At 42.7% G+C, this 15,978-nt stretch overlaps 1 protein-coding gene across 1 annotated transcript in view; it reads left to right on the top strand.

Moving 5' to 3' along the window:
- The window catches only part of Svep1 (sushi, von Willebrand factor type A, EGF and pentraxin domain containing 1), a 176,770-nt gene that overhangs the window by 57,300 nt on the left and 103,492 nt on the right, over window positions 1-15,978 (top strand). Inside the window, exons 4-6 of the mRNA NM_001419684.1 lie at window positions 7,307-7,465; window positions 8,557-8,736; window positions 15,205-15,384. Of these exons, the coding sequence (NP_001406613.1) occupies window positions 7,307-7,465; window positions 8,557-8,736; window positions 15,205-15,384 (519 nt within the window). The remainder of the gene's footprint in view (window positions 1-7,306; window positions 7,466-8,556; window positions 8,737-15,204; window positions 15,385-15,978) is intronic.

Here is a 15,978-nt window from a genome sequence, read left to right as displayed (position 1 = left end):
ATTAAAAACCTGTTAATACCCCATGAATGGGAGTACAGAAAGCCATGTGTCTGTAGCCTTGATGATGGGCATCTTAGTCAGGTTTCTATTCCTGTACAAACATCATGACCAAGAAGCAAATTGGGGAGGAAAGGATTTATTCAGCTTACATTTCCACGTTGCTGTTCATCACCAAAAGAAGTCAGGACTGGAACTCAAGCAGGTCTGGAAGCAGGAGCTGATGCAGAGGCCATGGAGGGATGTTTCTTACTGGCTTGCTGCCCCTGGCTTGCTCAGCCTGCTCTCTTACAGAACCCAAGACCATCAGCCCAGGGATGGCACCACCCACAATGGGCTGGGCCCTCCCCCTTGATCACTAGTTGAGAAAATGCCTTACAGCTGTGTCTCGTGGAGGCATTTCCTCAAGGGAGGCTCCCTTCTCTGTGGTAATGCCTTTTCTAGTCTCCACAGGCACTGCACACACATGGTGCACAAATATACGTGCAAGCAAAACACTCATATACATAAAAGAAGAAAAGTTAATATTTTGCTGGAGAAATTTTTATAGTAAATCAGGACTGGAAAAAGTACAATAATTTATATAAAGATTATGTAAAATTAGAAAAGGTAGGCATTGGGGTGAGCATCCAATGTTAAGCGAAACTAATAGATGATATGTTTTCTTCCCTTCTTTATGTGAATCTGAGTCACCAGTTCTTCTAGAAAGGAAAAATAAAGTCAAAGATAGCTCAAAAAAGTGATTCACCTAAAAGTGTATGCCCACAAAAGCTTAATTATAAAAATATAGTTGAGCTCCTCTCTTCAGACCATGAACTTTGTAACACAATTAAGAGAGTAGTTTCCAACAAAAAGAGTATTGTCTTCATATCTCATACTCAGGTTGTATACGCCAACTCATGTGTGTTTAAATTCTTAATACATGACAATTTCTCCATCAAGGCATCCCTTAAGGACTTGAGGGTTTTGGTTTTTGACAGTTTAGGTAATACATCACTCTCCTGGCAAGTCTGAACAGGCAAGTCATCACAAGATGGATACCCTGTGGTTACGGTGCCATTTGCTACTATGGCACCCCACAGCGTTCAAATTCACAATTTTGTTTAAATAGTCTGTACTCTAGCCAAATGATTTGACCAATTCCAAGAGAGAGAGAGAGAGAGAGAGAGAGTGGCAGGATACTTGTACATTCCACACAAGCACTGAAGTGTAAGACTTCAGGGTCACCTAATTCACTGACTAAATCATAATGGGCTAGAGCTGCCTAATGGAAATAAAATCCCGGTGGGTGCAACCCCATCTTGTTTTTGTGAAAGTGTTGGCTCAACATTGGAGAAGGCAGCTTTTCCCCAGCAATGAAGTTTTGAACTCAAAATCCTAGCACATCTATGAAAATAGATTCTATACTCAGATCAAATTTATAAGGTTGGAAGGACATGTGATGCTGTTATAACATCATGTTTGGTGCCCTGCCTAGGTAGAGCAGGAATGAAGACTTCTGGATGGTTCAACTCCACAGGCTGCCATTATACTCTACTTGAATGGGCATCCTGGCACCCTGCACACCACCAGATGCATCTCATGCAATCTCTCTGAAACCACACTCCTTAAAATTATTCACTAACCCTTAAAAAGGAATTGTGCAAGAACCAAGGCTTTTGATTCTTATTATGATTTTAAAAGTAAACTTAGAGCATGTGTAAAAAAAGAGTTTGATATAATGCTATTCTCTGCAGGTTGTATGTTACACAGACAAATAATACACATTGTATAGTGTATGTTATCATTTAATAAGCTGGATAGATTAGAGAGCATAGAGGCCCCTCTCTTTTTACAGATTCCAAAATGGTTGGTGGTCACCGTCAGTTGAAGGAAGATCTAATGTTTGTGTGTGACAAATTCAAGACTCTCACTTCCAAGAATAGTAGCTAATCACCACCCACATGCTTCTGAAAAAGGAAAGTGTTTATTCTAACCACAACAAAAAGAGAAGTTAAGAAATAATATTTGGTTTACTCATTTTAAACAGAAAAACAAAAACCAAACAAATAACGACTCCCCGCTCCCTACACCTCTAACAAGCCTTGAGAAAGTTGTTCAAACCGCAGATTTATTTCGTCTCTTCAGCTTCTGCTCAGTTTGGGATGAGGACATGGTTCACCCTTGAAAGTCCAGGAAACTGATTACACCTCTGCCCTAGAATTGTGTAATGCCTCCAAACTGTTCTCCTGGAGTCTGTTTCCCATCAGCACTGTGAATTTCACAATATGTTTCCAAATGGCTTTCAGATATTTTTATCCCAAACAGTATTCTCCAATGTTGTAAGCCCTTGACTGTTCAAGGGAGCTTGGCAAATATAACGTAGGGTCAGTTTCTTCTCAAGTTCTATTATTTTTCAACATAAACTACCAAAATCTGCATCTGGAGTCTGACTGCCCTCAGGGAATGCTTCTGCAGGTTGCTTTTTTCCTAGTCTATTTGTGGAATTTTCACACACATCACCTTTGGAAAAACCTTAGACTTAATTAGCTGTAACTTCCTAATGTGATAGATATGGAAAAGGAAACTCGTGTTCCAGCACCCTGAGCTGGTGAGTGGGAGAGCTGAAATCATCAGTTGTCTTGACTTCCCTGTCCAACATCTCTCTTCATTCCATTGTTGCTCTTCACGGCATTAGTATGACCCCCACATAGGGCTGTCCTCCATTCACCCTCCAGCAAGTACCATTTCTCCTTGTCCTCCTCTGATTGGATGACTGCAGACCCAGGCAGTGAGACAGACAGCTGTGAAGTCCAATGAATTGGAAAATTCTGTGAAATTTCAGAAAAGAAGACAGCACAGTTGTCAAAAAGGTTGGGGAAACTTTGAAGAGTAAATCAGAGTCTCGAAGGATGCCGGAAGTTCTCCTAGAGGAAGGGAAACATATGCAAAGGCAGAATCTAAGTGAAGGACAGGAAAGGGAAAGAAATGAAGGGATAATATTTACCAAGTGCCAAAACATTTATTACAATACACCCAACAGAAGAATACTCCCGCTCTGTGTGGTTGGAAAGCGATGAGCTGGGCAGAGTATTCAAAGTTTACTGAATGGAGGATGGAGAGATGGGTCAGTTGCAAAGAGTCCTGGGTGCTCTTCCAGAGGACCCAAGTTTGATCCCCAGAACCTAAATGTCAGCTCACTGCAGTCTGTAACTCCAATTCCAGGGTATTCAATGCTCTCTTCTGGACTCTGAGAGCATCAGACATCCATGTAGCACACATACATACATGCAGACAAAACACATATGAAAATAATAGAATAATTTTACGACATTTAAAAACCATCACAGAGACAAAGTATGGAGCAGAGACTGAAAGAAAGGCCATCCGGAGACTGCCCCACTGGGGATCCAGCTCATATACAGCCACCAAACCCAGACAGTATTAATGATGCCAAGAAGTGCAAGCTGACAGGAACCTGATATAGCTGTCTCCTGAGAGGCTCTGCCAGAGCATGACAAATACAGAGGCGGATGCCTGCAGCCAACCTTTGAACTGTGAATGGGGTCCCCAATGGAGGAGTTAGAGAAAGGATTGAAGGAGCTTAGGGGTTTGCAACCCCATAAGAACAACAATACCAACCAACCAGAGCTCCCAGGGACTAAACCACCATCCAAAGAGTACACATGGAGGGACCCATGGCTCCAGCTGCATATGTAGCAAAGGATGGCCTTGTTGGGCACCAATGGGAGGAGAAGCCTGTGGTCCTGTCAAGGCTGGACCCCCCCAGTGTAGGGGAATGTCAGGGCAGGGAGCCGGGAAGGGGTGTGTTGGTGGGTGGAGGAACACCCTCATAGAAGCGGGGCGGGGGGTGTTGGAGGGGGAGATGAGAGAGGGGGGCTTATGGACAGAAAACCAGGAAAGGGGATAACATTTGAAATGTAAATAAAAAATCCAACAAAATAAAATCATTTAGATTACTGAATATTTGACTCTTTATTTGAAAGGGGGTGGAAGAATATGTGTGGTCACAGTCTGTGTATGTGAGTGTGTAGCTGGTGCCTGTGGAGGCCAGAGGTTGCTATCTGCTGCCTTCCTCTATTGCTTGCCTTGGACCCATTTTTTTTTTTTTTGAGACAGGATCTCTTTGAACTTGGAATTCACTGATTCAGCTACCCTGGCTGACCAGCAAACTCCAGTGACCTGCCCATCTCCATTCACCTTGGCCAGGGATTACGGATGGTTTTCTTTTTTTTGTTTGTGTGGTTTTTGGGTTTTTGTTGTTGTTTGTTTTTTTTTTTTTTGTTTTTGCTTTTGTTTTTACATGATGCTTGATGCCTTGGACTCTGGTCTTCATGCTCACACGGGAAACACTGAGCCATCTCCATAGCTCAGGGATTGTATTTCTATAGCCACTGTCTAATTGGTTGGATGTGTCTTAAGAACTTAAGAAAGCCTTTCTCTGTGAACATTTGCATTGGGATAATAAATGGTGTCTAGTGTATGTTCTTGGTTATGTTTGGTTGGAACACCGTTGGAATCAGAACTCACTAAAGAGAACATGCTCCGTGCTTTCGGTGAATCACCTCAGGCTGCCCTGTAGAAACATCACATGCCTTTCTCAGCCCAGGAAAAGCCTTTTCTCCTCATCTCAGGTACCTAATCTGTAGGAGGTGCTAACATCCTTTGAGATGCTGCCAGATTAAGAGGCAGCCATTCCCTTTCACTTCATTCTGAGCAGTAAACTGTTTGCCCTGGGATTGTCGGCCACGAACATTTATTTCTTCCTGAGGAAGACTTACTTCTCTGTCACTTTATCCCTTAGCCACTTACCTTTGCCTTGCGTCCCACAAGCCCCACCCTGTTCTTCCTCTTCTCTCCCTTCTACCCTCTCTAAAGGGACTTGTTATGTAGCCCAGGGTAGCCTCAAACTCACAATTGCTCTGTCCCTGCCTCCTGAGTGGCGGAAGTTTGTGTCACTGCACCAGTCTGTTCTTTACATGTGTGTTTTTTATTTCTCCTTAAGATGCTAATTTGTTTCCTTCGCTGGGATATTTTGAAGGTTTTACTTATCTTTTAACATTGTTTTCACAGTGTAAGTCTGATGTATTTCAGGTTTCTATCCTATCAACAGATCAAGGAGATTGGTGGTCAGATAGACTCGTGGCTTCCCCTCCCACCTTAACTCGTGTCCTTTTGCATTTCATTCCTTCCTGTTATTTCTCCTCTCTCTTCTGTTTTCTATCGGTCATATTTTCTTTGTCCTTTTCTCTCTGTTTGCTTGGAAGCCATATATCCTTTCTCTTATTCGTAGTCCCACTGCGTTTATGTACACGTTGGAACCTGCCTTGTCGTTACTTTTGAAATGGGTGGCTCTCTCATTTCTGTGTGCCTGCCTGTTTCACCTCTTGAACCTTTCTTCTTTATCCGATATAAAACTTATGCTCCCTCTGATCATCCCTTTTCCTGAGAAGAGGGAGGTTTACTTGATATTCGTTTCAGTCTTCACAATTATTTCAGTGTAATATTAGAGTGCCACTACCTGTTCCCCGAGCTTCTCGGGCTCGGGAAGTTTATCGAACACTATTTTTCTCTCACTTTTGTACTATTGATGGATTTCCTTCTTAGCCAATGAACTGAGACTTATGTACTAAAGTCGTGCACACTGCCCAGCGTCCCCCCTCTCTTGAGACCCTTACCCAGCGCTCTATTTAGATTCAAATGTCCTTTTGCATAGCTGTCTACCTTCATCCATGCTTTTTCCCTGCCATTTGTTCTTGCACTGGAGAAACGGAGCATCCGTTTGATTCCCATCGGTCTCTTACTTATTTTTCTCATTAACGTGTGATGTGCCGCCTTTATGTTGGGCGTGGCTTTCATAAACTTCACTTGGCTGTTGCTGTGCATCTTTGCACTAAAGCTTCCGGGTAAACACAGTCTCAGCACACAGTATGACAGTGACTGCCCCTGAGCCGACTTAGCTCCGCTGTCCTACCATTCTACTGCTCCTGTGAATTAGGCCCCTGGGCAAAGCTCGTTTTGTCCTTATAAATGGCTGTCTTTATCTTAATGACTTTCGCCTGAAAACCCTCACCTCTGTTTAAAGGAGACCTTGCCTTGCACTTGACTGAGGATCCTGGTCCTCAGCGTTGGGATGCAGAAGTGTCTAATACAACGTGTAATTCAACAGCACCTCCCCGTTTACTAGCAAAATGCTCTGAAAGAAGCGTCCCTTCCCTTATGCCATTAGGAACAGACCCCCCGATGAACTTTTATTAAGGACCAGTAGCAATATTAGTATTTTTAAATGCCTCTCTCATTTTTTAAAGTTTTACATGGATTCAGACCTAGAATTTTCTAGCATGTGCCATGGGAATTTGATATATTTTGCACCGTAATGAAGAGTTTTAGAACCATCGTCATTTCCCTGATAAGTGCATTTGATTATGAATCTTCTAATGTGATTGCTTCACGCTTCTGGATGAAAATACACACCCATTAGCTGTGACTTCTCTGCTCAGTAATCAAACCCACTTTATGGCTGTACTTTATTCAATTGCTTAGTGGAGTGTCCCCAAGTCCCCTTTATATTAAACAGCTTACTTTTGAGCTGTTTTCACAGATCGGCAACCCCAAAGGGCTGAAGCTACACATTCAAATCAGACCCTGTCAGCACGGGGGGGATGACTGAAGCAAGATCAACCAGATTCTGCTTTTAATCTTTTCTTGCTGTGAGCTGAGAGAAGTGGGATCTTCCCTTCCTTTTTCTTCAAAAGACCTTTTCCCATCATTTTCTCCTCTAGCCCTCCATGTTCTCCTTGTCCCCTGTCAAATGCTTCCAACAAACATGATGATGAAGAAGTGACTTCATCATGGATATCTACACGGATTGTGCACAAGGATGTCAGGGCAGAGGTGGAGTCGGTCCCAGAATGGGAGCACTGAAGTATGGATGATTTCTGATTTGCTATAATTGGCTGCCTTGGGGGCTGGAGAGGTGGTTCAATGGTTAAGAGCACTGTCTGCTCTTCCAAGGGGCCTGTGTTTGATTCTCAGCAACCCCATGGCATTGAGCGACTCTCTGTAACTCCAGTTTCAGGCGATCTGATGCCCTCTGCTGGCCTCTGTGGATACTGCATGCACATGATGTGCACTGTCAGCAAAACACGTGCATACAATAATTCTTTTAAACTTGCTTTTTTGCTTGAATTATGTAATGATTATTTCTGTGTAGAATGATTGCCTCCTGCACCATTATTTTAAATATTTTTTCTAACTTTCTATGAACATATCACATACTTGACTTCTCTGGCCAATCGTCTGCCCACAGCTTGCCCGCCAGGGACGTATAAGCCAGAAGCTTCTCCAGGAGGAATCAGCACGTGCATCCCATGTCCTGATGAAAACCACACCTCTCCACCTGGAAGCACAGCCCCTGAAGACTGTGTGTGCCGAGAGGGATACCAGAGATCTGGCCAGACCTGTGAGGGTAAGTTCCCCACTGCTAGTGAGTGGGATCTAGAAAGCTGGTCTTGATCTCTGTGATGCCGAATGGTGGTTGTGTCTGTTCATTGGGATCATCTTTAACATCCATGGCTTTGGTCACATGTCTTCTGGGGGAGGGTGACCATTTGCTTCTATTACATAGCATTTGTTAGCACTAAACACATCAGCACCATGGTTCAGAGACAGAACCTGGGGCCACAGGAGTAATGTGGTTGCAGAAAGCATGAGTTAGTACTTAGAAATGAGGAATGCTACAACTTGGGTAATGAATTTGAATAGCAAATAAACGTATCTTGGCCCTGATGGTGCTCAAATTTATTTAGATTTTGTTCATAAATATTTCCCATCATGCTGAAAGTAGAAAGTATTTACATAGTATACAGCACATGGTAGAAGCTGTGTTTTATAGTCTCTATCAATTAGACTGGCTTTTCTACTTTATTTTTGTTTGTTTTTTGTTGTTGTTTTGTTTTGTTTTGAGATACATTTTATCTTCATAGCCTTGGCAGTCCTAGAACTCACTCTGTAGGCCAGGCTGGCCTCAAACTCATAAATCTGCCTGCCTCTGCCCCCAGAGTGTGTGCCACCACTCCAGGCTGCGTGTTTCTTCATTGTACCTTACTAAGAGAGAAAGCAGTTAATGATCTATGAAAGTCAAGAATTAAGGACTAGGGTTATAGCTTGGTGGTAGAGCATGTGCTTAGCATACATGAGGAGGTCCTGGGGTCCAGCACCAAAGCTCTGGGAGAAAGCCTAGGAAATCTTGCATTTACCCATGCCAATATCAAAATGAAGCTGTTTGAAACTTAAAAAGTAGTGTTCGGCCTATGTTACATTTTCACCGTTAGTAAATATCCACCAGGAGTCATATGTAAGAGTTCTTCTTCCAAACACACTGAGAAATCAGATGGATCAAATGGAAAACCATGGGGAATTACAATATATAAAAATAGATGTAGACAGACAGACAGGCAGACAGACAGACAGACAGCATGCTTTGTTCAGTAAACTGAGGCAGTGCAGTTCCACAGGCAAACATCTGACCTTGCTTTTTTTTCTCTCTGTGAACCTTAGTTGTCCACTGTCCTGCACTGAAACCTCCTGAAAATGGTTTCTTTATACAAAACACTTGCAAAAACCACTTCAATGCTGCCTGTGGGGTCCGATGTCGCCCTGGATTTGACCTCGTGGGAAGCAGTATCCATTTGTGTCAACCCAATGGTTTGTGGTCTGGGACAGAAAGCTTCTGCAGAGGTATGGAGTCTGGCTAGTTTTTGTTGCTTCTTAGCAGTCTCGCTTCACATTCAGTATTTAAAGTCTAATGGGCTAGTCAGCCATTTGTTGATTTTCTGATCTCAGAGATCATATTCCTAAGAAGCGAGAGTTGTAGGAAGGTTGAGAATTGCTAAGTTTCACTGACCTCAGCATTACAAACCATGTCATCCATATTCCTTCCGTGATGGCTGTCTAGAGCACCAATTCTCAGCCTGTGGGTCATGACTGCTTTAGGGGCCAGATATCAGATATCCTGGCTATCAGAAATTTGCATTGCGATTCATAACAGTAGCAAAATTACAGTTGTGCAGTAACAACAAAAAATAATTTTATGGTTGGAGTCACCACAACATGAGGAACCGTATAAAAGGATCGAAGCATTAGGAAGGTAGAGAGGTAAATGGGTGGGTTACTCAAATTACTATACAGGTAACAAGAACGTTAGGTCAGGCCACAGGCTCTGGGATAGTCAGAATTCTACCATGAGACATGAGTCATGCCAGAGCCCTTCAATGGAAGCGCCTCAACTCAATCGTCCCCAGCTATAGAAAGTGGAGAATTTATTCTGCTAAGAGCCCAAGGAGCTAAGTCAAGGCAGCAAGAAAGAAGGTGGGAACAGCAGTGGAAGCATGGCTTCCACATCAAAGACAGCATAGTATCTCAGGTCGCTCCTATTTGGCTGTCTCCATTATGAGTTCCTAGTACTTACAACCACACAGACCAACCTCCAAAGGCTTCACAAGGGAAGGAGGAGGCTTCCCAAGGGAAGACGAGAGCAAGCCAAGGACTTGAGGATCTCCAACAGCTTGGCTCAAGACTGTGCTGTATAGATTTGACATATAGGTATATGTAAAATTTAATAATTGGTTTTTTGAAGTTCAAACTTAGTTGAACATCATCTCAGTGGATTGGTTTGTTGTTCATTACTAAACCTGCAGCCATGCTCTCTCCATGGACAACGGTCTTTGCTGAAGAGTTAATTTCTCCAAGACTCCATAACTCACCCAGATCTCTAGGCAAAAGATGGTGTCTCCTGGGAACCTGAGCTTCTATATCCATAGGGAAAGCTCATTGATCCTCTCTTTCAAGAGCATTTCAAAGTTCCACAGATGCCCATTGTCTGTGTTTATTGGCCACTGAAATCGAACCCAGTAGAAAACAGGAAGCTGTGCAAATCAGATCTCTGATGTGTATCCTACAAAAAGTCAAGGAGAAACCATGGCCAGAGGGTTGAACAAAATGACTGGCAGGGAAGTTTGGAAAAGTAAACGGGTGAGCCTCAAAGGCAAATGCAATGATAAAGTAAAAGTGGGACTCCAAAGACTTGAGGGGAAGTCTAAGAGCAATGAGATTCCTTAATACAGGGGTGGGGGTGGGGGGATTTCAAGACTATTCACACAATGAAAACATAGTGGAAACCCAAATTAATAAACTGAAAAATGTAACCTGAGAAATTCCCTTGAAGGTAGAGGATAATTTCAAAGATAAAGAAATTCTGAGGGAAAAAAATGATGTGGCAGAAAAATAGCCACTAGAAATATTCCTCTCTTGTTATGAATTCAGAGAGTGAGCAGTAACAGAAGATCAAAGTCTATCACCCCAAGGTGAAATCTTGAAAATAAATATGCACAACACAAACCTTTGGATCTGCCTTAAAATCAGTTAGTGGATGCCAGAAAAAAATATTAAAAACAGACCGGTGTCTGGAAATAATCTTAGCAACATAATCTGAATTCCCCAGAAAAACACAAAATAGCATTGACTTCCTAGTAACAAATAACATTACCTCCAAGAGGCTCCGGTTAGCCCGAGGCTGTTTACTGGACACACAAAATGTCTGAAGAATATATTTCTAGGATTCTGAGAGAAAAATACTTAGAATATCTGCAGTCTCACACCCACTGTTGTAGGGTGAGGGTGAAGGAAGGTCATTTTCTGTCAACCGGTAAAAGCCGCACATCCTTCCTGAAGCAATTGTTCTGACCACATCTGAAACATTTTCCTTGGAGCCACCAGTTCTGGCAGCTGCCAGCTCCATGGGAAATGGCTATTCCTTCCTGCATAGTGGGCAGGGAAGACACAACACTTTAACTCTCTACCTGTGACTTTACAAAGAAGAGTGGAGCGATCAGTCCGCTGTCCCTTCGGAGAAAGGTCCTGACCCTGCCTCCCTGCTTTTTAGATCTAAACCCAAACCTTCTGTCCTACACTAACAGCCATAAAGGTCCATAGTACCTCTCTGAAAGCTTTGTTTGCAAGCCTTGTCTCAGGCCTTTGATCTTCCTCTGCCTAAGCCCTCACCCCTGGCCAGCCTCCTCAGTCTGAGAGGCGTGGCCCTGGAGTGCTCACTACAGCCCCCCATCATTCCAGCCCTAGGCTGTGTCAGGCTCACTCAAGGAAGCATGTGTGTTACTGGGTTAGGGATTTATTTTGGAGGTCAAACCCTATACAATTTGGGAAGGAAATTGAAGTAGAGAGCCCAGAAGATAAGTCGGAACATCAGAATCCCCCAAGACTCGATCTGAGATCCCAGGCCTGTCAAGCTTCAGAGATGGAAGCCACCAGTTACACTCAAAACATTCTGGGGTTGGGGATTTAGCTCAGTGGTAGAGCGCTTGCCTAGCAAGCGCAAGGTCCTGAGTTCGGTCCCCAACTCCGAAAAAAAAGAAAAGGAAAAAAAAAAACATTCTGTGTAATCTAAGAAAGCCTTGCCCTCTATGTAGCCATGCCCCTGTGACTCTGTAGCCAGAAGTGGACATGGGCCACCATCAGTCACCATGATTATCTATGAGGATGTAGAGACAAGTAGGGACAAGTTGGAAGGCACTGGGCCTCCATACATTTGTCCATCACCGAACCTGACTACAGTGACCACTGCAACTCTTCTGTCTCCCAAAGCGAGTGTGGGCTTCTCTTCTGAGCAAGCCTGACCTGGGATCACAGTAAGAATTCTGACCAACATATTTCTAGCTTGACCAACCTCTTACACTAGCAGCTACCACAGTCATCTGCACTGCTGATTAACTGTTAGACTGTTACTATACACTGCTAATATAGACTTAATGTAGAATTTATTTTTTCCTCCCCTCTCTCCCAAGTTATAACTCCAGCAAACGAAAAATTTCAACTTGACGGAGACGCATACTGATAAGCACACATTGTACAACAATAGACATATATTCAGAGGTCTGAGTGAATCACCCATTAAAATAAAAAACTCTCTTTTATGTGACTTCAGTCGCTATTCTGCTTTAGACATTGTGATCACAAGTGGGAAGATTTGACAAGACCATGGATTGTCCTAAAATTCCGGCAGCTTCACTACCGAGTCACCGCTTAAATCACCTTTAAGTAGACTTGTCCTGAGTGAAGGCTTGGGTCCTTCCTGTCCCACATTGTCAGTGCCTTCTGGGTTTACTTGAGATCCAATAAAACAAAACGTATACTATATATCACCAAAGCCAAAGGGTATATTTCTTTTTTGTGTCTGTAAAATCAGGATGCACCTTGAAAGCAGCAGCAAAAAGCAAGTTCACGGGCACAGCTGTGGCTTTAGCAGTGGCTCATAAATAACGGTGGGTCTGGGACACTGAGATGTTTTGGTTGGGCAAGGCTGGCTTCTGTTCCTGAGGAAGAGGTATGTCGACATAGTATTTTATAGGTGTGATATAAGGGGCAGAGAGTAATTTTAATTATGTCGTAGTTTTTATAAAAATATAAGATGGAGTCAGGAAAGAATCACTAGGGAAAATTCCTTGTCTTTGGGCTACACTATCAATATTATGTAACGTTGGCTTCCTTCTTGTTCCTCTTTGTGGAGCACTCATTCCTCTTCATAAAGCACTCACACTCATTTTTTTTTAATTTTCTTTGAATTATGTGTCTCATTCTAAACCACAAAGGGAGGCTTTGGTTGTGCCTCAGGGACAACTAGCTAAAACCCAGCAGCACAGAAAATTAAATCCTGGGATACTAGGTGTTTCCTGAGGAAAAGTTTCAACAGCAAGATGCCTGTTAACATCAGATGCTCTCTGTTTCCAGTGATAGACAAAAGTCACAAATTGGACATTTACAGGAAATGTATATCAGGAGAAAAAAAAAAAACAATTCACCTTTAAGACGAGACCTACTGCATGTTTGTAGGCCTGCCGTTGTCTATGTTATATAATAGATGGTTCTCTTATAGCACAAGACTGGGCTCCTGCTTCAGTCATCTTTCTAAATTACTCATGGTTGCACAACCTGCTCATAATAATTGTATGCAATTTTATGGAGTAGAGTGAGTCAATACATGTATACAATGAGGGTCAACTAGGGTAAGCTGCTGTTGTCTAAATTAACCATAGGAATGTCTCTGAAACAAATGTAAATTGAGAAACAAAAAAACAATTGTGAGCCGAATCTAGTAATTAAATGTCATAATATGAAAAAATGTCAATAAACACCTGCTCTTGAATGAAGAGTATAAAAACGTTTAAGAAATAAATAGAAATGACTGCTCTTGATTTGCTTTCCCTGAGGAACAATAGAAGGTTATTTAAAAGCCAACGTTTGAGAAGCGATACAGCTCGTATCTGTGACGCCAGCTCTAATTTGCCCTGAGTACTCAGGAGAGATGCTACAAATCCAGTTCATCTTGGCTTTGGAAAGCTGGGGTTTGGTTGTTTTGGGGGTTTTTTTTTGAGTTTTTTTTTTAACTGAAGCTAAAAGCAGTTGCCTGGTGTGATTTTCTATTTTATATATCTCAATCATAGAAATTTATTTCGCTCGCCTTTTAAACCAACCCAGCAGTAAGCATGACACCCTGCGTAGTGGTCACATTCAGTGACAGTCCTGTGTGGCAGGCAGAGTCTTTTGATAAGCATTTTATTGCTAATTGCCTTCAGCCCAAATTGTCCCAGCCATGGCAAAGGACAGGGTTTCATATTTATCCTCTCACTTAATTCTTGAGTTTCCTCTATGGGGTAATAAATCTGAAACATATTTAATTCACTGAATATTTATGCCCTGTCAACTGATGTAACTTGAATGAGTTCCCACAAAATAAATTCTGCCAGTAACCAGTAGATATATGTATAAGCTTGAATATTTTTCGTGAGTTTTCTTTCCTATTTTTTAAAGGTTTCAAAATAAACAAATACACAGTCTTGCTATTAAAATAAAACTGGCTCGTGCATAAACGCACCGCGAGAGTCCTCCCAATAGTCTTGATTTCCAAATGCCATGTTGAGGATCCTTTGGGGACTGCTCTTCAGTCTTCTGCCTTGAAGTGCTTCACGGTGCTGTCTGCAGTCCAGCTGAGCATGGCTCTTTCGTAGGGTCTTTTTGTTTGTCCTTTGTTCAGTATCTTTCCCTAAAGAACTGATGAAGGAAATGCTTGGTTGCTGCATTGAAAGAATTCGACTTATACATCGACTTATACGTCCTGGTATCAACATTCCAAATACCGATACCTCGAGACTCAAGGGTTTTTCTCTCATCTAAAAGGAGGATGGCGTAGACGGCCCAGAGCAGGTGGAAGAATCCCATCGGCACCGGATACTAAGGCTTCTTTAGTGCTTCTGTGCCGTCATCATAATGCATGGTACTTTTCCTACGGTGCTGGTAAATGTGCAGCAGGATGCTGGCATCGCTTCTATGGGGAAAAGGGAGGAGAGAGGGAAGACAGAATAGCACCCCATCAACTGGGAAAAAATCTCACTTAAATTCAGCTGTATCTTGTTGGCACTTGTTAGCTGCAGTGGAGTTGGGGAACAATGACTGGCACATTATGAATGCTGGGTTATGCTGGGAAGAATTGGCTGCTGGGTGGGTAATTCACAGGCTCTGCTACAGCACCTGGAAACAAGCTATACTATTACATTAATGCAGATAGACAGTAAGAATGGGGTTTTGCAGGGAGTGTGTGAGAAGAAAGGAGAGAGAACACTGGGAGGATTAGAGTGACTATCAGAAAGTAGGATACTAAACTTTAGATGGCAGGAAGTGGACAGGTTTGCCCAAGCTGTGACTATTGAAGAGCCCAGGGTGTATCTTGGAGGTCTAAGAACTGAGTTGATCTTCAGCTTGAAACTTCTATCCTAGAAAAAGAAAAGCACTTCCTTTTGTTGGAACATAGCCTGGAAAGTCCCAGCAAAGGCCCAGCGGAGGGCTGGCTGCAGGTACTTCTGTCTAGGAGCCACCCCGGTCTATAGCTGTCCTCATCTACTCAGAGTTAGATGCCACACACCATTTAAATTCCCCACGATTGCACTGGAGGCTGCGTATCATAGTAGATAAGATTACAGATTGATAAGAGCCCCGCAAGTTTAAAAACGAGGGCATGTTATGTATCTCTTGACACATAAGGACAGAAAATTGTCCTGTTCATAACACAAAGCCATTATTAAAGTAAAGTTCCACTTCTGTCTACATTTAGTAAAATGTAACTGTTGACATTTTCTACAGTGAGAACATGTCCCCATCTCCGACAGCCCAAACACGGCCACATCAGCTGCTCCACTGTGGAAATGTCCTACAACACTGTGTGTTTGGTTACCTGCAATGAAGGATACAGATTAGAAGGACATGCTAAGCTTACCTGTCAAGGAAATGCCCAGTGGGATGGCACAGAGCCGCGGTGTGTAGGTAAGTGGCTGGAAGGCGTAAGGTCTCAGCAGGTCACTTGTTCAAGGTTCTGCAAAGATCTGGAGCTGAACACATGCTCTTGAAACATGTGGGTAAGCACGTATCTATACACACGTGCAGTGTTGTAGATGGACACATAAGGATAGATATGTTCATATGTGCGTATGGATAAACATGCCTACACACAGTGCTGTAGATGAATATGTGTGCATAAACACGTACATATGCACACACAGTGCTGTAGGTATATATGCATAGATAAATATGTTCATATGCACACACAGTGCTGTAGATGAACACGTGTAGATAAGCATGTACATAGGCACACACAGTGCTGTAGATGCATTGGCAAATACATTTGATACATGTAGATAAATATGTATGTATGCACACACAGTGCTGTAGGTGTATACATATGGATAAATATGTTCATATGCACACACAGTGCTATAGATGAATACGTGTGGACAAACACATACACATGCACACACAGTGCTGCAGATGCACTCTGAGCCTTGGAGCCTTTTACTCCTCTCTCCCCACATGACACTGCAAAACTTCCAATGCCCTCACTGTCGCCACTCTTTGAGGCAT

The sequence above is a fragment of the Rattus norvegicus genome, chromosome 5 (genome assembly GCF_036323735.1).
Source record: "Rattus norvegicus strain BN/NHsdMcwi chromosome 5, GRCr8, whole genome shotgun sequence".
Lineage (NCBI taxonomy): Eukaryota > Metazoa > Chordata > Mammalia > Rodentia > Muridae > Rattus > Rattus norvegicus.
The sequence above is the reverse complement of the archived record's forward strand: the minus strand, read 5'-3'. Positions and strand labels throughout refer to the sequence as shown.